The 24,929-nt window shown below is 46.0% G+C and overlaps 1 protein-coding gene and 1 pseudogene across 1 annotated transcript in view; both read left to right on the top strand.

The window, feature by feature from the left end:
- AKR1D1 (aldo-keto reductase family 1 member D1) overlaps positions 1-19,652 on the top strand; it is a 55,127-nt gene extending 35,475 nt beyond the window's left edge. Inside the window, exons 4-9 of the mRNA XM_066633199.1 lie at positions 4,442-4,519; positions 5,689-5,811; positions 7,583-7,692; positions 14,842-15,007; positions 16,324-16,406; positions 19,610-19,652. Coding sequence (XP_066489296.1) covers positions 4,442-4,519; positions 5,689-5,811; positions 7,583-7,692; positions 14,842-15,007; positions 16,324-16,406; positions 19,610-19,652 — 603 coding nt within the window. The remainder of the gene's footprint in view (positions 1-4,441; positions 4,520-5,688; positions 5,812-7,582; positions 7,693-14,841; positions 15,008-16,323; positions 16,407-19,609) is intronic.
- On the top strand, positions 2,502-2,621 carry LOC136657924 (5S ribosomal RNA; annotated as a pseudogene).
- Positions 19,653-24,929: the final 5,277 nt, after the last annotated feature.

Below are 24,929 nucleotides of genomic sequence, written 5' to 3'. Positions count from 1 at the left end.
GTATTCAAATTTTATTCCCAGCCCCCACTACAGTTTCAGAGATATGATGTGGCCCTCCTGCCAAAAAGTTTGGACAGGAAGAGAGTAATAATCTCAGGGCTCTCAATAAAATCCAAACAAAAGGGAACACGGAACACAGGGTTTATTAGGATCCAATTAACAATTAAAAAAACGTTAATATAAATTCAATATGCAGTTAACTAAAGCTCTACAAAACAAAGGAGGCTCCTAAACCCTCAGGACTCCCCCCCCCCCCCGGCAAAAAACCTTTTATGAACTCACCAAGAAAAACTGCAAAGAAAAGATTAAAAACCTAACTCAGTCAGAAGTGGTTTCACTCCCAGTACCCAACTGATCCTCCTCCAGATCCCATCCAACCAAGGAGGCAACAAAGTTCCCTTCTCCACAGGGTTTTATTCTCTGCACTAATAAACCCAAAACTTCTCACCTAAGAACATAAGAACAGCCCCACTGGATCAGGGCATAGGCCCATCTAGTCCAGCTTCCTGTATCCCACAGCGGCCCACCAAATGCCCCAGGAAGCACACCAGATAACGAGACCTCATCCTGGTGCCCTCCCTTGCATCTGGCATTCTGACATAACCCATTTCTAAAATCAGGAGGTTGCGCATACACATCATGGCCTGTACCCCATAATGGATTTTTCCTCCAGAAACTTGTCCAATCCCCTTTTAAAGGCGTCTAGGCTAGACGCCAGCACCACATCCTGCGGCAAGGAGTTCCACAGACCGACCACACGCTGAGTAAAGAAATATTTTCTTTTGTCTGTCCTAACCCGCCCAACACTCAATTTTAGTGGCTGTCCCCTGGTTCTGGTATTACGTGAGAGTGTAAAGAGCATCTCCCTATCCACTCTGTCCATCCCCTGCATAATTTTGTATGTCTCAATCAGCGTCTCTTTTCTAGGCTGAAGAGGCCCAAACGCTGTAGCCTTTCCTCATAAGGAAGGTGCCCCAGCCCCGTAATCATCTTAGTCGCTCTCTTTTGCACCTTTTCCATTTCCACTATGTCTTTTTTGAGATGTGGTGACCAGAACTGGACACAATACTCCAGGTGTGGCCTTACCATCGATTTGTACAACGGCATTATAATACTAGCCGTTTTGTTCTCAATACCCTTCCTAATGATCCCAAGCATAGAATTGGCCTTCTTCACTGCCGCCGCACATTGGGTCGACACTTTCATCGACCTGTCCACCACCACCCCAAGATCTCTCTCCTGATCTGTCACAGACAGCTCAGAACCCATCAGCCTATATCTAAAGTTTTGATTTTTTGCCCCAATGTGCATGACTTTACACTTACTGACATTGAAGCGCATCTGCCATTTTGCTGCCCATTCTGCCAGTCTGGAGAGATCCTTCTGGAGCTCCTCACAATCACTTCTGGTCTTCACCACTCGGAAAAGTTTGGTGTCGTCTGCAAACTTTGCAACCTCACTGCTCAACCCTGTCTCCAGGTCATTTATGAAGAGGTTGAAAAGCACCGGTCCCAGGACAGATCCCTGGGGCACCCCGCTTTTCTCCATTGTGAAAATTGCCCATTGACACCCACTCTCTGCTTCCTGGCCTCCAACCAGTTCTCAATCCATGAGAGGACCTGTCCTCTAATTCCCTGACTGTGGAGTTTTTTCAGTAGCCTTTGGTGAGGGACCGTGTCAAACGCCTTCTGAAAGGTGGATCCTTTACCTGGATCCTTTACACCTGAGGAAACCCAACTACTCTAATACCAATGGAAGGAAAGTAAAGACCTACATGAAACAACAGTTTCATGACAATTCTGTATATCTTGGACCAGTAGAAACTATCTTCTCCCCTATGAACCTGCCCACTTACTAGGATCATCACCTGATGCCCTTCTCTGAGTTCCCTGCTGTCAAATTGCAGGTTTTACACTGAATGTCCCCAGACTACAATGCTCTGTGATGGGAGGGTGATTTGTAGTGTATTGCACCAGTTCTTGGTTTCTGTTGCTTTAGAGCCCAATCCTGTGGTCAGCGGCATGGCTCTGTGCCGTAAGGCACATTTGCAGAGCTCACTACTGAACTCCTGCCGGTGCTAGCCCACCGCCGGCTGATGCTGGGCTAGCGCCGGGCGGTGGACCGAGTTCCGCGGCTCGGCGGTCTCCCGGACCGCCGGGCAGCGGAACAGGAGGTGGGGGCATGGGGGAGGTGTTCTGGGGAGGTGGGAGGCTGGCAGGGGCAAGCGGGAGGAGGATCCACGGAGCTGAGCCCCACAGGATCCAGGGCGCTTGTGCAGGGCTGCGCACCATACACGAGCGCCTTTACTCTTGCATATTACCCATTGGGGGCTGCTTAGCTTACTCGGGGGAAGGGGACAAATGTCCCCTTCTCCCGAGGAGCCTCCTGTGGTACCGCGGGAGGCACAGGATTTGGCGGCAGCCCTTTTCAGTGCCGCCGAGCCTGGGCGCTCCAGGCAGCTCAGGATTGGGCTGCCCACTGTCCATAATTAAGCCAACTCCAACTGTAGACGCTGTTACCCTGCACATGCCTGATCTCATCTGATCTCAGAAGCTAAGCAGGGTCAGGCCTGGTTAATACTTGGATGGGAGACCACCAGGGAATACCAGGTGCTGTAGGCTTATACCATAGTCTTTCGAGACTGAAGGTTGCCAACCATAACTGTAGACATTGGTGGACTGGTGTACAGAAAAAAAAATGCAACTTGGGTAAACAGTTTTTGTAGTGCCAGTCCAAAATACAGCAGCTCAGGACACTTCAGTCCCAGAGTGCCCAAACCAACTCGCAAAGCAGCATGACACAGAATTAGCAGCAAATCCTAAACCCGGGCTCTCCTTTTCCAGTGTTCTTTCTCCCAGCCCCAAACATCCTGGCACTTTGATTTTTTACTTCTATCATTTTATTTCCTTTGGCATGGCCACATGGATTAATCTTCTTTGTAGTATTTGTGTGTGCTAACTGAGCTCATCCAGTCTTTGCCAGCCATAAGGCACCCAACCGTACATATTTGTACTTCATGCATATACCTGCTTTCCTGCCATGTGGCCTTCCAAAGCAACTTACAACATAGGATTACAGCACACCATAAAGCATCTCTAATCACATCAACATCAGTGCCAACCTTGACCATTCAATGATTCTGGCTTTGGTACAGATTCTTCTTTTCATATGCCACAGAGTTGTGCATGCTTTTGCTCCTGGCAGGCTCATTGTGTGTGCGGGGGGGGGGGGGGAGTGCTTTGGAGAGCCAGACAAACCGTCTCTGATGTGCCCATTTTTAAAAAAATAAAAGAAAAAGAGGGTTAATACTCAAGAGCCCATGATGGAGCAGGTCCCTCATCCCCTTCTTTCTAATGTTGCAAGAGATCTGGGTGTGTGTTTTCATATGATCAATTGGCTTCAGATGTCTGGGATTATCAAAATAAGGCTGCAATATGGAACAGTTTTAGGTGTTCTTAGGAATATAATTCCTGCCATTTGGAATTTCCTGTTTCGTCTTGACTCTCCTTCCCCCAAACCCTCACGTGCGTTGAGACACTGAACTTTGTGAAATAGATATTGATAACTGCTTTCCCTTTAGGCTACTATCAACATGCAGAGTATGATAATCCCCTTATAGCACTTTCTTAATGACCTTCTTTTTGACCAAAACACACACACGCGCGCGCACAGAGCTGAAGTCTAGAAGGCACATTAGGGTGCAGGAGTACCTTTCAGGACCCTCTCTTAAAGTACCAAAGAAAACCTTCAAATAAGGAGTCAAAAGGCTTGTTGCCATATTTCAGAATAGGTCAAACATCTCCATAGCTGGACACCTGTGAGGCACACAACTAGAACACAAAGTAAGGCTGGGGGAATAAAAGGTAAGAAAATACTCAAACGGCCCAATTCTACCAAACTCTCCCAGGCCCAATGCAGATGTGCCATCCTGTGCATCCTATTGCATCCTGTGAGAGAGTTTCAAGCCACAAAGTCTTGAAAGGGTAAGGGAATATTTGTTCTCTTGCCCGGGGATTTGCCTGTACTGCCCATTGGGTCTACTCATTAGCTATTTTGCTGGCGCAAGTCCAAGTGAACCCAGGAAAGTGGATCGAGGCTGGGAAGGGGGATAGAACATTGGCAGACACCAATACCACATGCTTCCTGCCTTCAATTCGCCTTCTTCCCCACCCCAGTTTCCATCTATGGAAATAAAATGAATTTTCCAGGTCTTAGAAATATGGAGTGCTTGGTCCAATTTTGTTGACCAAACTTTAAGAATGCAGCTTATTTTCTTCATAGCCCACTTGTCACCTGTTTCAGCATGCACATTTCTGCCTTCCCAGCATGCTCCATGGACAGTTTTTTCCCCCCAAGAAGGGAAAAGCATATTTATATTTATGCATATTCCCCCTGCATATTTATGCACTGTGAATTTCTCCTTTGCTTCCCCCCCCCCCAGCCTGGAGATGCCATCTACCCCAGGGATGAAAATGGGAAATGGATATACCATGAGACAGATTTATGTGCCACTTGGGAGGTGAGTAGTTAAAGCTTCAGCATAGCCATAATCATTTCACCTGTTAAGGTGTGCTCTCCCCAACCAAAGGCATTTTGTTGAAAGACAATAAAGATGGCCCTCACCCTGCACCTCAGTGCCATAACTATGTGATTTAAAGGGGGCCTATATCCCTGTAACAATCTGTTTATGATCCACATGAAAGCATCTCAAAGATGAAGAATGGAGCATATTTTTTCCGTAGGACACTTCAGTGCTCACAACAAGAAACCAAGTAGGCAGACTCCTTATATGGTCGTTTAAGAAGCTGGGTGGGCTCGGACATAAACATTACCTTGCTAACTAAAAACCAAATTAGCATCTTGTCAGTACTTGGGTTTCCAGCAGTATACAGCCCCGAATCCATAGAAAGCAGGTAAAAATGGAGATGGTCATCTCTTGTTATATCTTCCTGCCCCTCTCCCAGTGTCATCTCGTCATCAGAGATATTACCTGGAAACATGAAGTTTCCATTGCTAGGTGTCTTAGGGCACAATCCTAACCAGGTCTACTCAGAAATAAATTCTATTGTGTTTAGCGGGACTTGCTCCCAGGCAAGTGAGGTTAGGATTGCAGCCTTTGACAATCACTATTAAGAGACTTGTGCTCTGTGAATTTGTCGAACTATTTTTGTTTGGTTTGATTTAAAGCCAGCTTCGGGAGTTGTCATCACCATCACTTTAGGGAGCGGTGACATGGGAAGCAACTCCCAAGTCATCCATTTTGCTCCTTGGGAATAACGTGCTTTAAAGGGCCAGGGAGATGGCTGTTTCTTTTAAAAACATAGTTCCAAAATGCTCCAGACACTGAAGTGAGGCAGCGCGCCGGGGAGAGAACTGTGGACTCTCCTTGGGTTCTGTTGTTTAGGGCCCATACCCCTTTTCTCATCTCCCTTCATTTCTGTCTGTTTCCTCCCATTTATGATGTCATTTTCATGGCATGGGACAATAATTCCACTTCCTTCATTTAAATTCTTGTTGAAGATAATTTCTTCAGCATAGTCTTTGCTAGACTCTCATAGTCTCTTCTATGTCCTGGCTTCCCCGCCCCCACTATCGTTAGGCCTTCGTCCCCTCTCTCCTTTCCTAGGAAATTTCTGGATGTTTATTCCATGGCTGTCTTCTCACTGTTTATCTGCCTCACCCTGGTAGGCTTTAGAAGCATGTAAAGACGCAGGCCTGACCAAATCCATTGGTGTGTCCAACTTCAACCACAGGCAGCTGGAGATGATCCTGAACAAACCGGGCCTCAAGTACAAACCTGTCAGCAACCAGGTAATGGCCATGAGCTAATAAAGCACTGATTATAATGTCACATCACATTGGGCATGGAATGCATGTGTTTGGTATTTTACTATTGTCCTGAGGTACCAAAACATCTTGTGTGAGGAAACCCTAGAGCTTGACAGCAATTCAGATGTTAGAACCAGCTTACCCCTTGAGAGCATTCCAAAATATCACTTCAGTGAGGGTGAATTTACCTTGCTTAGTGTAGCAGGGCTGGGTCCAGTCATTGCCGGAATGGAAGACACCTGGATAATACCTGGAGAATCCAGACCAGTTCCAGAAGGTTGGCAACCTGACAGATTTATGACTGGGCTTGAATGAATACAATACATGGCCTTGTAGACATTTGGTCATCTTTTGTCATTAGTAAAAATGGTAAATAAGATTTTGTGAAGTTAGAAATTATGTGTCCTCATTATAAAAGATTTATCTCGGAGACAATGAATCTCAGAGTACTGTTCACTTTATAGACAGAACCCACTAAGCGGGGGCTAGAATACAGTTTTCTTGGCAACAAGAGAAGGTCAGTGTGTTCCACCAGCTTAAGCTGAACATGTAATTCAAGCACATGGATGAGCCTAATTGAAGCCCTTCTCTCCCCTCCCTTTTCTGATGCTCTAGTTTGAGGAAAGGGGGATGTACTTTTCATAAGTTCTGGAGGAAAAACAGACCAGCATTAGGGAACTGAATGCTCATCTACTAGACCTTGATTGGTAGAGATTTATCAGGGTTGTTTAACTTTAGGAAACCACGGATAAAATTAAATGAGTGGTTTCTTTGCTCTTGCTCAGTTTTTTCCTCCATCTTGGAAGTTTGCCCTAATCCTATTGCAGCTTTGCAAGGGAGCTGTGTTCATGGTAGAGCAATAAGAATATGGCTTAATTGTGTATGGTTGTGATGCTTCAGGCACTAGTGCAATAGTTTACACTCCCACAGATCAACATGTTGTGTGAAATGATCCTTTGATATAATTTGAAAGTGAGTATATGCAGTCATTGAGCAGAAGGTCCTTTTAGGGCTCTTGCAATGAGGCCCCCATACTGCTGCTCCTCTGGTCCTTTTAGTCATAAGAAGGGCTCTAGCTCAGTGGTTGAGCACTCGCTTTGCATGCTGAAGGTCCCAGGTTCATTTCTCGGTGTCTCCAGGACCCATGCCTGGAATGCTGGAGAGTCACTGCTGGTCAGTATGGAAGATACTGAGTTAAGTGGATCAGCGGACTCAGTAGAAGATAGCTTCATGTGTTCCTGTGATTCTTGTGCTGCTCTGCCTTTTTCCTTTGGAGGAGGAGTGGTAGCTCATACACATTGCATGGAGAAAGGCCTTAACTTCAAGCCCTAGCATTACCAGTTTTTTTAAAAAAGAGGATTTTGGGCAGGAGAACCAGAATGGCTTTTGTTTGACATGGTAGAGAGCAGCTACCAGTCAGAGCAGACATCTAGTAGTGGACTAAAAGTATATCCCACCAAATAGTTAAACTTATAGATAATTCTAACACAGGATGAATTTGATCTTGATTTGAATGGCTACCATATGACCAAATTATATGTGATGTTGTGTGTATGTGCACGGTTTTTCCCTGTGGTTACCCTCTTGCAAAATGCAGCCACGGAGGGTTAATTTGAAATGAAAGACTTCTGCAGGGATAGTTTACCCCTTCCACCCACATGGGATGCAAATATCCTAGATTTATAAATTAGTTCTGTCTGTCTGTTAGTTCATTTTGTGTTTAACCCAATCTTTTCCATTTTTGCTTGTCTAGATTGAGTGCCACCCATATTTCACCCAACCCAAACTTTTAGAATACTGCAGAGAACGTGGTATTGTCATTGTTGGGTACAGCCCTCTTGGAACATCAAGAGATGAAACCTGGTAAGATTTTTGTGTTTACCATTAGAAGTATTTACATCTTCAATAGAGTGACTATTGAAGTATTTACATCTTCTATTAGAAGTATTTACATCTTCAATAGAGTGACGCGTGTGGCCTCTGGGAACCCCAAGTGCCTCTGGGACCCCAAGTGCCAGGTAAACTGAGAGTTTAGCATCTGGGCGAGTTCAGCAGCAGGGAGAGGAGGCCAGGGCCCCATATACTGCCCTTCCTCTTCCCTTGAGAAGAGGGCTGCTATCCAGTGTAGGGTTTTTAAATGGACCCCTAAATAAAACAACAACAACAACAAAAAAGGTATGCAGTCAGACAGCCAGCAGCAGGGTGGGGGCTATCCAGTGTTCTGCATTGAGTGCCACATGTATGATTATATGCCTCTGGGGCATAAGTCATGGGTGTGTCCTCGGTACAAGGAGCTCCAGGGTCTCAGGGAACACGTCCGCTCCCTTGAAGCCTTGGTGGCGAACCTGGAGAAGCGCAGGCAGGCAGAGGAGGACCGTGGTGAGACTTCTGGGGATGATCAGGCTTCGTCCCAACCTCAGGCGTGCAGCTCCTCAGCTGCCCGGGTGGGAAGTCTCAGGGCTGGAGGACGTCATCCTGGAGAGGAGGGAAACAATCCCCTAGGGGGGACCCCTTCTCCGGGGGATGGGCCCGTATCCAAACGCACTCAGGATACTCCTCGGCAGGAGGGGGGTCGGGGGCTTCTTGTAGTGGGGGATTCGATTATTAGAAACATAGAGAGGGGGGTTTGCGACGGATGTGAGGACCACATGGTGACTTGCCTGCCTGGTGCGAAGGTTGCGGACATCACTTCTCGTCTAGACAAGCTGGTAGACAGTGCTGGGGGAGAGGTAGCGGCTGTGGTGCATGTCGGCACCAACGACGTGGGCAAGTGTAGCTGGGAGGTCCTGGAGGCCAAATTTAGGCTTTTAGTCAGGAAGCTGAAAGCCAGGACCTCAAAGGTAGCGTTCTCTGAAGTGCTACCTGTTCCACACGCAGGGCCAGCTAGGCAGGCGGAGATCAGGGGTCTCAATGCGTGGCTGAGTCGGTGGTGTAGGGAGGGGTTTAGATTCGTTAGGCACTGGGGAACGTTTTGGGACAAGCAGGGCCTGTACAAGAGGGACGGGCTCCACTTGAACCAGAATGGAACCAGACTGCTGGCGCATAACATTAAAAAGGTAGCAGAGCAGCTTTTAAACTGATCCCTGGGGGAAGGCCGACAGGAGCCGAGGGGCATCCGGTTCGGGACTCCTCATCCCTATAGGATGAGGATGGGGAGGTTAGAGAACAACAAGCCAAAGGCAGAGTAGGAGAAGAAATTGGGAAAGGTAGGGTGATGGGATGTGATAGACGGTTTGGCACAATGAGAGGATGCGGGGACAAAGGAGCGAATAAGCAGCCCATCCTAGGGCATTCCGTGTACAAATGCTTTTATGTGAATGCCCGAATTCTACAAGCAAAGGTGGGAGAACTGGAATGTCTGGTGACAAGGGAAAATATTGACATAGTGGGCATAACGGAAACCTGGTGGAATGCGGAGAATCAGTGGGATACCGCAATTCCGGGCTATAAACTCTACAGGAGGGACAGGCAGGGGCGTGTTGGAGGTGGGGTGGCCGTTTATGTTAAGGAAGGGATAGAATCCAGCAAAGTAGAGATTGAAGGTGGGTCCGACTCCACCGTAGAATCTCTGTGGGTTAAATTACCAGGCTTGTGCAGCAATGTAATACTGGGGGCGTGCTATCGTCCTCCAGACCAGAAATCTGATGGGGACCTTGAAATGAGGAAACAGATCAGGGAGGTGACAAGGAGGGACAGGGCTGTAATCATGGGGGACTACAACAATCCTCATATTGACTGGGTCAATTTGTGTTCTGGTCACGATAAGGAGACCGGATTTCTTGACGTGCTAAATGACTGTGGCTTAGAGCAGCTAGTCACGGAGCCCACCAGAGGACAGGTGACTCTGGATTTAATATTGTGCAGTATGCAGGACCTGGTTAGAGATGTAAATGTTACGGAGCCATTGGGGAACAGTGATCATGCTGCGATCCGTTTTGACATGCACGTTGGGGGAAGAATACCAGGCAAATCTCTAACAAAAACCCTTGACTTCCGACGGGCAGACTTCCCCCAAATGAGGAGGCTGGTTAGAAGGAGGTTGAAAGGGAGGGTAAAAAGAGTCCAATCTCTCCAGAGTGCATGGAGGCTGCTTAAAACAACAGTAATAGAGGCCCAGCAGAGGTGTATACCGCAAAGAAAGAAGGGTTCCACTAAATCCAGGAGGGTGCCCGCATGGCTAACCAGCCAAGTTAGAGAGGCTGTGAAGGGCAAGTAAGCTTCCTTCCGTAAATGGAAGTCTTGCCCTAATGAGGAGAATAAAAAGGAACATAAACTGTGGCAAAAGAAATGTAAGAAGGTGATACGGGAGGCCAAGCGAGACTATGAGGAACGCATGGCCAGCAACATTAAGGGGAATAATAAAAGCTTCTTCAAATATGTTAGAAGCAGGAAACCTGCCAGAGAAGCGGTTGGCCCTCTGGATGGTGAGGGAGGGAAAGGGGAGATAAAAGGAGACTTAGAGATGGCAGAGAAATTAAATGAGTTCTTTGCATCTGTCTTCACGGCAGACGACCTCGGGCAGATACCGCTGCCCGAACGGCCCCTCCTAACCGAGGAGTTAAGTCAGATAGAGGTTAAAAGAGAAGATGTTTCAGACCTCATTGATAAATTAAAGATCAATAAGTCACCGGGCCCTGATGGCATCCACCCAAGAGTTATTAAGGAATTGAAGAATGAAGTTGCTGATCTCTTGACTAAGGTATGCAACTTGTCCCTCAAAACGGCCACGGTGCCAGAAGATTGGAGGATAGCAAATGTCACGCCTATTTTTAAAAAGGGAAATTGGGGGGACCCGGGAAACTATAGGCTGCTCAGCCTAACAACCATACCGGTTAAGATGGTGGAATGCCTCATCAAAGATAGGATCTCAAAACACATAGACGAACAGGCCTGGCTGAGGGAGAGTCAGCATGGCTTCGGTAAGGGTAAGTCTTGCCTCACGAACCTTATAGAATTCTTTGAAAAGGTCAACAGGCATGTGGATGTGGGAGAACCCGTGGACATTATATATCTGGACTTTCAGAAGGCGTTTGACACGGTCCCTCACCAAAGGCTACTGAAAAAACTCCACAGTCAGGGAATTAGAGGACAGGTCCTCTCATGGATTGAGAACTGGTTGGAGGCCAGGAAGCAGAGAGTGGGTGTCAATGGGCAGTTTTCACAATGGAGAGAGGTGAAAAGCGGTGTGCCCCAAGGATCTGTCCTGGGACCGGTGCTTTCCAACCTCTTCATAAATGACCTGGAGACAGGGTTGAGCAGTGAAGTGGCTAAGTTTGCAGACGACACCAAACTTTTCCGAGTGGTAAAGACCAGAAGTGATTGTGAGGAGCTCCAGAAGGATCTCTCCAGACTGGCAGAATGGGCAGCAAAATGGCAGATGCGCTTCAATGTCAGTAAGTGTAAAGTCATGCACATTGGGGCAAAAAATCAAAACTTTAGATATAGGCTGATGGGTTCTGAGCTGTCTGTGACAGATCAGGAGAGAGATCTTGGGGTGGTGGTTGACAGGTCGATGAAAGTATCGACCCAATGTGCGGCAGCAGTGAAGAAGGCCAATTCTATGCTTGGGATCATTAGGAAGGGTATTGAGAACAAAACGGCCAATATTATAATGCCGTTGTACAAATCTATGGTAAGGCCACACCTGGAGTATTGTGTCCAGTTCTGGTCACCGCATCTCAAAAAAGACATAGTGGAAATGGAAAAGGTGCAAAAGAGAGCGACTAAGATGATTACGGGGCTGGGGCACCTTCCTTATGAGGAAAGGCTACGGCATTTGGGCCTCTTCAGCCTAGAAAAGAGACACCTGAGGGGGGACATGATTGAGACATACAAAATTATGCAGGGGGATGGACAGAGTGGATAGGGAGATGCTCTTTACACTTTCACATAATACCAGAACCAGGGGACATCCACTAAAATTGAGTGTTGGGCGGGTTAGGACAGACAAAAGAAAATATTTCTTTACTCAGCGTGTGGTCGGTCTGTGGAACTCCTTGCCGCAGGATGTGGTGCTGGCGTCTAGCCTAGACGCCTTTAAAAGGGGATCTGACAAGTTTCTGGAGGAAAAATCCATTATGGGGTACAGGCCATGATGTGTATGCGCAACCTCCTGATTTTGGAAATGGGTTAAGTCAGAATGCCAGATGCAAGGGAGGGCACCAGGATGAGGTCTCTTGTTATCTGGTGTGCTCCCTGGGGCATTTGGTAGGCCACTGTGAGATACAGGAAGCTGGACTAGATGGGCCTATGGCCTGATCCAGTGGGGCTGTTCTTATGTTCTTATTAATTTTATACCTTTTTGGATCCTTCCTTTCCATCATAAAAATTATGCCCAAAGCAGTTTGCAGTAATCCAGTACAGGTGTCCCTCCATATCCACAAGGGATACGTTCCTCCTGCTGTCACAGGTACCTGAAACCCTACTATCCAAGAGTTTGGATAGCAGCAAACCCTACTCAAATTCCCATCCCCGTAACACTCATGGCTCACATCTCTTCATCTGCAAACAGACCCCTTTTGGAAAAGGAAAAGGAATGCTAGACTCATAAGAAGAATGCTAGAAGAGGCAACAGTGAGAATATAACAGGAAGCAGACAGACAGCGAGAACACTGGACTCTGCTTCCCATTAGCATTCGCACTGTTGTCTCCTAGTGTTCCTCTAGCAGCTATGAGTTTAGCATTCACCTTGAAGCAGGCAATGGTTCACCCCCTCCTGAAGAAGCCCTCCCTGGATCCCACTAATTTAAATAACTTTCGGCCGGTCTCGAATATCCCATTCCTGGGTAAGGTGGTTGAGCGGGTGGTGGCGTCCCAGCTTCAGAGGGTACTGGAGGAAACGGATTATCTGGACCCATTCCAATCTGGCTTCAGGCCGGGGTTCGGGACGGAGACTGCCTTGGTCGCCTTGGTGGATGACCTTCGCCGGGGGATGGACAGGGGGAGTGCAACCCTGTTAGTCCTGCTGGACCTCTCGGCGGCTTTCAACACCATCGACCATGTTGTCCTTCTGGGCCAGCTGGCCAGGTTGGGGCTTGGAGGCACTGTTTTGAAGTGGTTCCGCTCCTTCCTGGCTGACAGATCCCAGAAGGTGGTGCTGGGGGATGCCTGTTCGGCACCCCGACCTCTTAGGTTTGGGGTGCCGCAGGGTTCCATCTTATCCCCCATGCTTTTTAATATCTACATGAAGCCACTGGGAGAGGTCATCCGGGGGTTTGGAGTGGGTTGCCATCAGTATGCTGATACCCAGCTTTATCTCTCCTTTCCCCCTGATTCTGAGGAGGTGGTTGGGGTCCTGGATCGCTGTCTGGAGGTGGTTAGGGGCTGGATGTGGGTGAACAAGCTGAAATTAAATCCAGATAAGACAGAGGTGTTATTGGTTTGGAAATCCACAGCTCGGGTGCTGGACTCCCTCTGAAGGAGCAGGTCCACAGCTTTGGGGTTCTCCTGGATCCACAGCTGCTCCTGGAGTCCCAGGTGGCAGCGGTGGCCAGGGGAGCCTTTGCTCAGCTTCTGCTGATGCGACCGTACCTGAGCTGCGCGGACCTGGCCACAGTAACCCATGCCCTAGTGACATCTAGATTAGATTATTGCAATGTGCTCTACGTGGGGCTGCCTTTGAAGATGGTCCGGAAATTACAACTAGTACAGAATGCGGCTGCTCGTGTGGTTGCTGGGGCACGTCGGTTTGACTCTGTCGAGTCGCTGCTCCGGCGGCTACACTGGCTGCCGGTTCTGTTCCGGGCCCAATTCAAGATGCTAGTTTTTACTTTTAAAGCCGTTTACGGCTCGGGTCCGGGGTATTTGAGGGACCGCCTCCTTCCCTACAATCCTGCCCGTGCTCTTAGATCATCTGGGGGGGCCCTTTTGACTGTGCCACCACTAAGAGATGTGAGAGGGGCGGCGGCCAGGAAGAGGGCCTTCTCAGTGGTGGCCCCTGAACTTTGGAATACCCTCCCCTTAGAACTGAGAACTGCTCCCTCGTTGTTAACGTTTCAGCGTGGACTGAAGACCTTTTTATTTCAAAAAGTGTTTGATTGTTGACAGGCTGGCTGGCATTCTTGCTTCTTGCTTTTTATATGAAAATCCACGGGGTTTGTTTGTTTTTAGATTTTCTAATTATTGTAAATTGTTTTTAATGATTGTTTTTAATGTTGTATTTTTTAAAGTGTTTGTAAGCCGCCTTGTGTGCCTGTTGGGCAAAAAGGCGGGGTATAAATTAATAAAATAATAATAATATGGGACCAGTGGATATGGGGGGATGCCTGCACACCAAACAATAAAACCTCAAATTAAAGCAGCAATGAGACAAAGATGACTAGGGCTGCCTGCTACCAACTCTCTCCCTCAAGAAGGGGAAGGGGGATGCGATACCAGACAACTGAGGCACTGTGGGCTACAGTGCTCCGAGCATCCACTGTGCTTGGTGGGGCTTGTAGTCCAACCCCATCATCTCCAGCAGAGAAAAAACACTGAGAATGTCACTTTCTGCTACAGGAGAGGACATTCCTGTCTGTCCCTTTGAATTAGTTATTGTTATGATGCATCTTTTTAAACATATGAATTGCACACTTCTTGGCAATGGCATTTAGGACGTGACTTTCAAAGCCTGTAGTTTTGTCACTAGTATAGCTAAGGAGGGTCCAGAGGGGTGAGGAACAAGACCCTGTTTTCCAGGCCTCTGGGTCATATGGGGGGGTGCCACTCCTTTGGTGGTTCTCCAAAGTTTAATACACCTCTGGCATCCAGCAAGTGGTCTGCAGCACAGGGTGGCCACGTGTGGCCTCCCCACACCTCAGACCATTTCCCATACACTGAGGTGGTGGTGTTAAATTTGATTTTGTCGTATAGGAGGTGTTAGACATTTTTGTGCCCACAGGTGCCTGATGCCTTGGCTATGCCACCGGGTTTTGGTTTTGGTTCAGTTCCCCCACTTCTCCCTCGAATAACTTTCCTCCTGTGATCTGGCTCCCGCAAATTAAGAATATCTGTTTTGTTTTTCCTTACCAACAGGGTAAATGTGTCTTCCCCTCCTCTGCTGGAGGACCCTGTGCTGAATGCCATTGGAGAAAAATACAAGAAGACGGCAGCTCAGGTAGCCCTGCGCTTCAGCGTCCAGCGCGGGGTGGTGGTCATTCCCAAAAGCTTCAACCCGGAGCGTATTAGAGAAAACTTCCAGGTAACACTTTCTGTCCATGGCAGACTTCAAACAAACTTAACCTTTGTGGCCAAATGTCTACCTATTCTTTTCTCCCACCCTCAACACACTCTGTAGAAGAATAGATGTGAATTCTGTAGAATAGATTCTGTAGTGCCCAAACCCTGGCCCTGGGGCCACTTGCGGCCCTTGAGGACTCTCAATCCGGCCCTCAGGGAGCCCCCAGTCTCCATTGAGCTTCTGGCCCTCCGGAGACGTGCTGGAGCCCACGCTGGCCTGATGCAACTGCTCTCAGTGTGAAGGCCAACTGTTTGACCTCTTGCATGAGCTGTGGGATGAGGGCTTCCTCCACTGCTTGCTGTTTCATGTCTGTGATGCAGCAGCAGCAGCAAAGGAAAGGCTGGCCTTCTTTGTGCAAGGGCTTTTATAGGCCTTGAGCTATTGCACATTCATTCACATAAGTTCCATCTCTAATATATTCATTTACGTAAATTTATTCAAATTTGAAATGTAAATTAATTCGTTTTTTTCCCCCGGCCCCCAACACAGTGTCAGAGAGATGATGTGGCCCTCCTGCCAAAAAGTTTGGACACCCCTGCTGTAGAAGAATAGATATGCACACACTCTCAAAAGAGGCTTTACAGCAGGGGTCCCCAAACTTTTCAATAGGAGGGCCACATCATGTATCTGACAAGGAGCTGAGGGTGAGAAAAAAAAGAAAATTTTAATTTAAATAAATTTGAATAAATTTACATCATTCAAATTTATATTAAATTCTAATACATTCCAGTACCCTTGAATGAGAAAAAAATCTCTGAAAGGCAAGAAGCACAACAGACTTGGTTCCATTTCTCCCCAAAGAAAAGGTTCTCCTCAACTCCCAAACAGTAATTAATTTTTAAAAATCTGAAAAAATATCAGAACACCCTCCGGAGGTGAGGCTGCACACCTCTGCTCGCCTCCAGAAGATTACAGGGCTCGCTGTGGGCTGGATGAAGGATTGCTGCAGGCCACATCTGGACCAGGTTTTGGAGACCCCCCCCCCCTTTATGGAAATGGAGAGTGAATATAAGGCAGAAGGATCATTGACTAAAGATGACTCTTCCCCCATCCTGGAAAAGCTTATAATGCACCACCCCAGACATATACCACAGTGTGGTATAGTGAAATATTAAATGCTTGGCTTGGCCCAGGCTCACTCCTTTATTGAATGAATGTGGGCTCATTGGTGGAAAAGGAGGATGCAGAACTTATGAGCTGGAAAACTGAAGCTTAGGAGTGTACCAGGTTAATGGTCACAGAGAGTAACTTTTTTTCTCCTCCTCCTCTTGCACCAGATCTTTGACTTTTCACTCACTGACAAAGAAATGAAGGAAATTGAGGCGCTGAATAAAAATATCCGCTATGTGGAGATGTTGATGTAAGTAACAGCAAAATGTGGAGAAATTGGTCCTCGCACGGTGACATCTGATGATGAACTGTTGCTTCTGTATAGAACTAGGGTTTTCCCTGACTTGTATACATTGAGAATCAAAACATGAGTCAAGCTGGAGGACAACCCTCTGACTTGGGATTCAAGTTAACCCTCCCCACCTCATATCTGAGAGGGTGGCCACTTCACACACAGCATGGCAACAAAGGCACTTCTAGGACTACACCCAATTCCAACATTCCAATGTATGTACCTGTTTGATGTGGCCATAAGCATGCATGTGCCACCTGTGACATTTTAATGGGTAAATGCCAACTATTCACGCATACTCATATAACTGTAACCTCTGAAGAGCTCAGATCAGATCCATTTCCAGGTGGTTTAAAACACTGTCTTCCAGTGTCTAGCTGGTAGTCTCTGCTTATCTCTGTATCTGCTAGCCCTTTTAGGTTAAGGGGACTTCCATATATATACTTGGGGCAGCAGGGCCCATACTGCAGAGAGAGGATGCTAAGCAGGATGCACTTCCTGTTAAGGTGTTTACTGTTACCGTTGCTAGTTTGACATGATGGTACTGATTCCTTTACAGTGCAATTCTGTGCATATCTACTAAGAAGTACGTCTCACTGAACTCAGTGAGACTGACTCCCAGGAAAATTTGTATAGGCCTAACTGCCCATTCTTAACCAACTTTCCAGCACCAATGTAGCCATGCCATTAGAGCATGTACTGCACTGTGTGGTGGTGGGGCAGTCACGGAGGCTTCCTCAAGGTAAAGGAGCAAACATTCCCTTAGCTTGGGGCTGCATTGCAGCTGCATTGGTGCTGGATAGTTGGTTAGGACTGGGATGTTTGAATGAGCAGCGATCAGCCTGTCCTCTTAGTACAGGGAATGTGGGTGACCAATGCTCTAAAATCCAAAGCATCAATCTTTTGCAAAACATGATGTACATGAGTGCCCTAAGTAAACTAAGGGCTACTGGTGTGGTGCAGTTTGCTGGGAAGTCTGCATGGTGGTGAGTCTGTTTATCCTGCAGGCTGAGACATCCTTCCTGATTTCTGGGAAATATGGAAAAATTTATGGTGACTTTCCATAAAGCTGTAGGTGCACACCATCTTTTTATGGTACTGCTTGATCCTGCCTAAGGACTCACACCAGGGAAGTTTTTATCAAGTCTGCAGGGGGGGAAGGTAGGGGGGATTTGACTTTAAAACAAATGCACCAATCAATGCCAATTTCCCTTTTAAATGGGGTTGCTTGCTAGATTCCTGGAAGCCACTCAGGGCACTAATGTCCTTGCATGACCAAACAAGGCAACCAGAATCTAGGTTGAGTCCCAGCAGTTTAATTAGTGGGAGAAGCCAGGTCTAATTTGGATGCCTCTCGGGCCATTGAGGAGGAAAGGGGGGTGTAGACAAAATGAAAGCCAAACCAGAAAAGCCAGATCAGCTTACCCTTTGCCAGCCCAAGGAGTTGAAGCAAAATAAATGTGATGTAGCTTGGCTATGGTTCTTTCCACATGTAGTCAGAACATGATTACTGTAGCCACACTGTTTGTCTTGATAACCTCAGTTGATATACGCAGGCCAAATACAGTCTGGCTGTGCTCGTCAAGAGGCAACTTGGGATTTGCAGGAAGGAGGGAGAAACTTAGAGCTCCTTTTTCAATTTATAATTTGTGTGAACTTTTTCAGGAATTCTTTCTAGAACATGTATTTTTTTTAACGTACTCGGCATAGATTTTATTCGTATATGTTGGAAAGGCAAAACAGCACACCCAAACAAACTTCCACCAGCTTTGGTTTCCCCTTCAAAGTTATATTGGTTTGGAAAGGGAAGCCTGGGGGCCGGGGGGGGGGGAGAGACTTCTGCCAGAGAGGCAGAAAATATTTTATTTTTCTTATTCATCTCATTAAAGATGTTCTATTCCACCTTTTTTCTATTAAAGTTTTCAAGGTGACAGGCAGTATTTCAGTAAATCACAGTACGAATGTGTATAAGATGTTAAGATGCTTTCTAAAAGCCATTATACAGCAAGAATGCAGTAATATGAGATAACTTAGCATCACTGTGGGCACAAGTCTAACCAGGTCTACTCAGAAGTAAGTCCTATTTTGTTCAATGGGGCTTACTCTCAGGAAAGTGTGGCTAGGATTGCAGCCTCTGAGTGTTTCTGGATTTTAAATAAACTGTAGCAACTAGAAGGAGCACTGCTGACACTGGTGAATTTTGGCCCCCTCCTCCAATTTCATCACCTGCAAATGGGTGCTAAAGTAGGTGGGGTCTATTTTAGTCCAGCCTTAGCAGCAGCATGTGTGTTTCTTCTCAGTCAAAGCTTGGAAATGTAGTGTGGGTGTTTTGTTTTTTAGCTAGGCCAATTCTTAAGTCTTAGCCTAGCACCAAGCAGGAGCCCCTCAACGGACAAACCCCAACCCCTGCCCACCAGGAAGCCTCCACAGCTCTAACTTAATGAATCCAAGCATCAGTCAGTGCCTGGATTGTTAGATACACCTCTGAGAGGAACAAAAAAGAACCTCCCTTTTAAATTCCAAAACCTAGCAGTTGGTGGACTCAAAACTCTGAACTTTAGGGACTTCTTCTCTAAAACTGACTTCTAAAGAGTCATGCTTGTTAAACATACAGTATGAAGCTAACTCTTAGGCCCAAATCCTAAACAACTTTCCAGCACATAGCTATGCCAATGGGCAGTGTGGTTTATCCTGCAGGTGGGTGGCACTCACGGAGCCCTCCGCAAAGTAAGGGAATGTTTGCTCCCTTACCTTGGAGCTGCATTGCCTTTATGCTGGTATTGGAAAGTGGGTTAGGATCACACCCTTACTGAACCAGATATTGTCTGCACTGACAGCAGCTCTCCAAGGTCTCAGAGGGAGGTCTTCATCAGCCCTACCTGGAGCTGCCAAGGGTCTTCTGCATGAAAGGTGCTGGTTCTCTGTCATTACAGCAGGTGCCACTCCCCAGCTTCTTCAGAGGTTTTCTGAAAGGCAGAGCCAGTTACGCAGAACATACCTCATAGGGCATTCTTCCTGTGCAAGCCCTGTTGAAATGACAGCTCTTGGCCAATGCTTTCATTTTGATGCCAAACGAATGCTAGCTGAGGTTTGGGTGTAGAGTTGTAATTGTTCATGAAAATCAGTACTGTACTGTTAATCATCACTTTTAATTCCCACAGGTGGAAAGACCACCCAGAATATCCCTTCCATGAGGAATATTGAAAAGGTACTGCCTGTCTCAATTTAGTGGTCATTGTTTCTTCTTCCATAGCAATGACAAAACTTCCCTTTCTTCCCAGGTCAGGTGATCATCACTCTCAAGGTTATATTTCAAGATGAATTTGGACAAGTATTCCCATTCCAGTTGTGTTAATGCTGATTATATGCTTTGAGAGGGAACAGTTTTAAAAATCAGAATTTTAAAATCATTTTGCCAGGTTTCTCCGAGTTGTCACATGTAGCACATTATATAATTCTAGTTAAACTTCTGATGAACCCCAACAGTTGGATGCAAAGTCAGGCACTATTATATGAGGATGGCATTCAGTCAAAGCAAATCTGGATGTGAATTTTGGAAAGGGTTTTTAATGTGATCATCTTCTAGATCAGAATGTTCCCTAATCTTAAGTTTCCTTGCACTTGTGCCCATCTTATGTTTGTATAAGTGTAACAATGGACCAATGCCATCTTTGCCTTCCCTTTGTAGTCAACAATCATACATTATGAAAATTGCTATGATTAACAATGCAGCAAGGCCCCAGTGTGGCCTTAGTCCATTGCTAATCATAGCACTCAGCCACTCCATTGCTCTCTCTACCTCCTGGCACTGCCCACTGCCATCTGCATCAAGAGATGCTTCGTGCCAGTTCTGTGCAATCCAGCTGTGATAGAGATGGAAACCCATTCTGATGGACCAAGCCTGAGCTTACACACACACACCCCCCTCACTTTTTGGATCTAGGCACATGGCTGTAATACAAGTGCCATTTTAAAACTACTGGAAGCCTTTCCACTAGCCCCTCTGGGAGTGTTGCAGCAGCTGTGCTGCTATTTCACCCCACACTACACACAACCGAGAGCTCAGCAGGGGAGGAAACAATGTTTAAACACAAAGCCATGGCTTAGAGTTGCCTTTTCAGCCACAGAACAAGTTAGTCTTTTAAAAAAGGTTAGAATCATGCTGAAACCCCAGCTGGAAAGTAGAGACCAGCTTGCCAAGAACTTTGTTTTGTTGAGATTGTGTTCCAGGTTTGAAACCATACAGCACTTCCTCTAACTCACTACTGTCATCTATACTGCTGGAAGCAGGACTCCAGGGTTTTAGAAAGGAGTTTTTCCTATCCTACCTGAAGATGTCACAGAACTCCTTAAGATCATCTGAATGCAAGATAGGTATTCTACCATTAAACTACAGCCCCTAAAGCAGCTGTTTTCAAACTCTCTGGGAGAGTTTGAGCTGAGTGGGGGGGCGCAGGGGGCTCAGGGACTGGCATTGACATACCAGTCCTTGCAGCAGCCTCCCGGGGGTGCGGCGAGCCCTGCGCAACTGTCCTCAGGGTTCCCCAAAGCTGAGAAAGTGAAAGCGGAGCAATCGCACCCCATTTCTGCAAAACTGGAAGTGGAGCACGATCGCTTCATTTCCTAAGCTTCAGGGAACCTGGCTGATGGTCACGCAGTGCTCCCTGCATCCCCGGGAGGCTACTGCAGGGACCAGTAAGTAAATGCCTGTTGCCGCGGACCCCTCAGCAACACAATCCTGGGAATTGCATCACTGCCTCTCCCCTGTCTATGCCCCTTAAGGGGGCAGAGGCCAGGGCCCTCAGGCTGGGGTGTTCCAACACCTTAGTTTGAGAAGCCCTGCCCTAAAGCATAGGAACACAGTTGTCATCTAGCGTCTTCTCACCATCAAAGCTCAAATATGCCTTGAGGTGTAAAATTGAATGCTCTCTACATTTTCCAGGTTAAAGTTCAAGCATGCAAAAAATAAAGTTTGTTCAGACTTCTATAGACCAAACCTGTATAGATCACCTTGAGTGGCTATGCTGTCAAAATCTGTACCAGCATCTTCAGCTCTACTGGTCCATCCTGTTGTGCTCCACTGTCACAGGTTACCCTATGCCAGCTGCATGCAGGTGCTTCCAGAGGTCTAAAGACTTTTAGGAGGGTCATGTTAAAATAGTACACATTGGAATCAATCACTGATCCCACATGCTGTGCTGGTAGAAATTGTATTCAGGATCAGGCACAGCAAGTTCTTCACAGGAATGGGAGATTTTATTTGTAAGCTAACCCAAAAGTGATTTCAGTTTGACATCACATGTATATACCCAAGATTTGCAAGTAAAATACCCAAACAAATGCAGATAAGCAACAGTTTAGACATGTACACATGTTATACAGGTGCACAGCAGAGACCCCCCATTTGCGTGCTGGGCCACAGAGCCAGAACTGTTGCTATGCAATATGCACACACCTAGTAGCAGGCACATTTGGAAGGCTGCTTTAGATTTGCCAAGATGGTTCAAATCCATGCACCTGGCCTCACTTGTTTAAGGTCTTTGTCTATTTTAAATGGCATCACTAGCATTCTGCTAGGGAAGTTACATAAAAGGAATACAAATCATACAGAATGATTGGGGGAAGATATGCTTCAGCTAGAACGGCAATGGAGTATTCTTGCAGGTGTCAAGTCTAAAATTGGTCTTACTGGTTAAAACTGGCACAACAGCTTAAGCCATGTTTGATCAGCATTTATTTGGAAAATGCGAGTTCTCCTACTCAAAACTGAAGAATTCAACACGTCACCGCATAGCAAGCGCCATTTGGAAGTAAGAGTCATTCATAGAATTTGAAATATTTAAACTAAACATGGAAACCCACAATGGGAATGTAATGCTACCATTAAAGTGTATAGAGGGGGAAGTATTATTGAACACTGAGTCTTGCTGGGTAGGCACACAAATGCACAGAATGGGACCTTCTCACAGCTGTGCTGACATATCACTAGAAGTCGCACAATAGCACATTTTAAGTCTTCCAAATACACCCTGTCCAAAGGAAAGTTAGTCACATTCAAGTCCCACAGATTAGGGTTTACAGAAAAACCACCCTAGTAAGGGGCAAACTAGATTAAACATGACATTTGTTGTTCTGTCTTTATAAAAAGACTGAGGCCCAGGTGACCCAGACTGGAACTGTGGTGTTGGGGCGGGGGCTAAACCCCAGCTGTTATTTGGAAGAAAAAACACATATAGATACAAGTAGCAGCTTTCCTCCTTAGGCAAGTAGCAGGTCAGGCAAGGGAAGGTAGATTTCCAATGGGAAAAGTCTTCCTTCTCTTCCCACAAACCATCATATCAGTGCTTGCGGTAGCTGTAAATCAAAAGTTTAATAAATGCAGTAACTAGAGGGGTTTGTTTCCACTGAGTAAGATAGAATTATAGCCCAAGTCTTACTGAACACAATGGGCTTACTTCCAGGTCAAGTAAACAACACCATTTTCAAAGACCTCTAGACATAACACCTGTCACAAAGCAAAGGCCGTTAATTTCTGACCGGCTCACATGTGTACACATTTGGTCTGTTAGGTATATGAAACCTTGGGCAGAAATGTGTTACAATATTCCTAAACTGGTTTAAGTTGATAGATGCACACTGAACCACCTTTGCTCCCTACAAAAGATCTCAGGTCATCAAGAACAAGCAAGGATTTTAAGAGACCCCTGGGCAAGATAACTTCAGTAGGCCTCAGGGCCTACTAAAGCCTTCTTCCAAGATGGAAAAAAAAATCAACAAAGTTGACTTTAATAAAAGAAGTTGTCCATCTAAGAAAGGAGGACGGCTTCAACATTCTCCATACCAACCATCTCCAGGGACTCTTATTCTCCACTGCACTTTTACCTCTGACATGCTGCATTCAATCCAAATTTACCCCATCCTTGTATCCCTACATACAGACACTAAACCTCATCGGTTGCCCTACTTTGCCACCCCCTGGAGATGGCCAAAGGAAAAAGCACCCCCCCATCCCTTCTTAAATCCTTCATTGCAGATTCTTATTTCCATTGTCCTCTGCAAAGCTCAAAGCAAGTAGGGTAATCATAGTCTTGATGGACTTGAGAAGATAGAATAACTCTGGCCCAGAACTGACCCAGGCACCCCTCTTACGCCAGGATAGTTGTGCTATTGCTACAGGATTAACTCTTGTGCTGTATAGAAGATAAAGGACACAAAGGACTGGAATCTTGATTTCTTAAATGAAAGTGATCTATAGTGTATTGGTTACTAAAGTATACATAATCATGTTCCCCCCTCCACACACACTTACATAAATTACTTAAGACAAAAGTTTATGAAAATACAAGTTTATAAAGGTTGTTCCAAAAAAAAGTCAACAAAATCCAGTTTACCATTGATTATAAAACAATGCCAATAATCCAGAAAGGGATTTGGACTGTCCAATTTGTGGTATTTAATGTAAGATCTGGAAGTAAAAAAATCATTGACCACAGTTTTGTTTTTTAAATAAAACACATTTTTAAGTTTATAAAAAGAGAGATTTAGAGTCTATATTTCACCCACAACAGCTGCTGCCTTCACATGACCATGCAACGGGACGTTTGCTTGTACTCTATTATATATGCTGGGTAAATCTGATGCTTCTCAAAGATGACAAAAATGGAAGGATCCAGAAGGTTGTCCACGCAACTGTCATAAAAGTGTTTCCACTGGCCAGGCTGAGGTGGAGGGCGAAGATAAGATGCATTTCCTTCAACGTAATGGCCAATGAGAACTCTTGCTACAAACATGGCCTTCAAGCGGGTATCTGACTGGCAATACTGGTGAGAATAACTGGCATCCCTGGCAAAGTAGCTTCCTGAAAGAAGGAGATATGCTTAGAAAAAACTGCTTCTACAAAGCTGATCCACAGTTACCCTCACAACTGCTCCTATACATTTGGATGCCAGTATTTGCCAGCTACACTAACCAATTGCATGGTTGATCGCCAGTAATATTTAGCTATCCATTTTACATTTGGCAAAGCTGTTTTTAGTCACAATTTCTAGATTGTAGTGGTGTAGCATCACCTCGCTGGAGGAGCAATAGGAAACTTATCCCCCAAGAGATAAGATGAGGACCAGAAGAGGTGGTTCCTATGTCAAAGGATATAGGTGCCGCATAGCCATCTCCTTTCCAAAGCCATTCTGTCTGCTGGAGGAGTATGCAATGCTCATTCAAAACTCCCTTTACTTTTGGGTTTATATATCAGCATATTCTCTGCCCATCTTTATCTTTTTCCCATTGGTAGGGTTTTTGTGTTTTTTTTGCAGATTTCATGGTTTGAAAGGCAGAAAGTGGTGTTACATGTTTTTATTCCAAGTTCTCATTTTTATTAATTTTAAACACTTTCAAGGTCTACTAGATCGGTGATAGAGTGTCAGCAGATTCAGCCACAGTATTATCTCCAAGTAGAAAAGTAATCTAATTTCTGTAAAATAT

This window comes from Tiliqua scincoides, chromosome 7 (assembly GCF_035046505.1).
Source record: "Tiliqua scincoides isolate rTilSci1 chromosome 7, rTilSci1.hap2, whole genome shotgun sequence".
Lineage (NCBI taxonomy): Eukaryota > Metazoa > Chordata > Lepidosauria > Squamata > Scincidae > Tiliqua > Tiliqua scincoides.
Note: the sequence above shows the minus strand (reverse complement) of the source record. Positions and strands in the feature narration are given on the sequence as shown.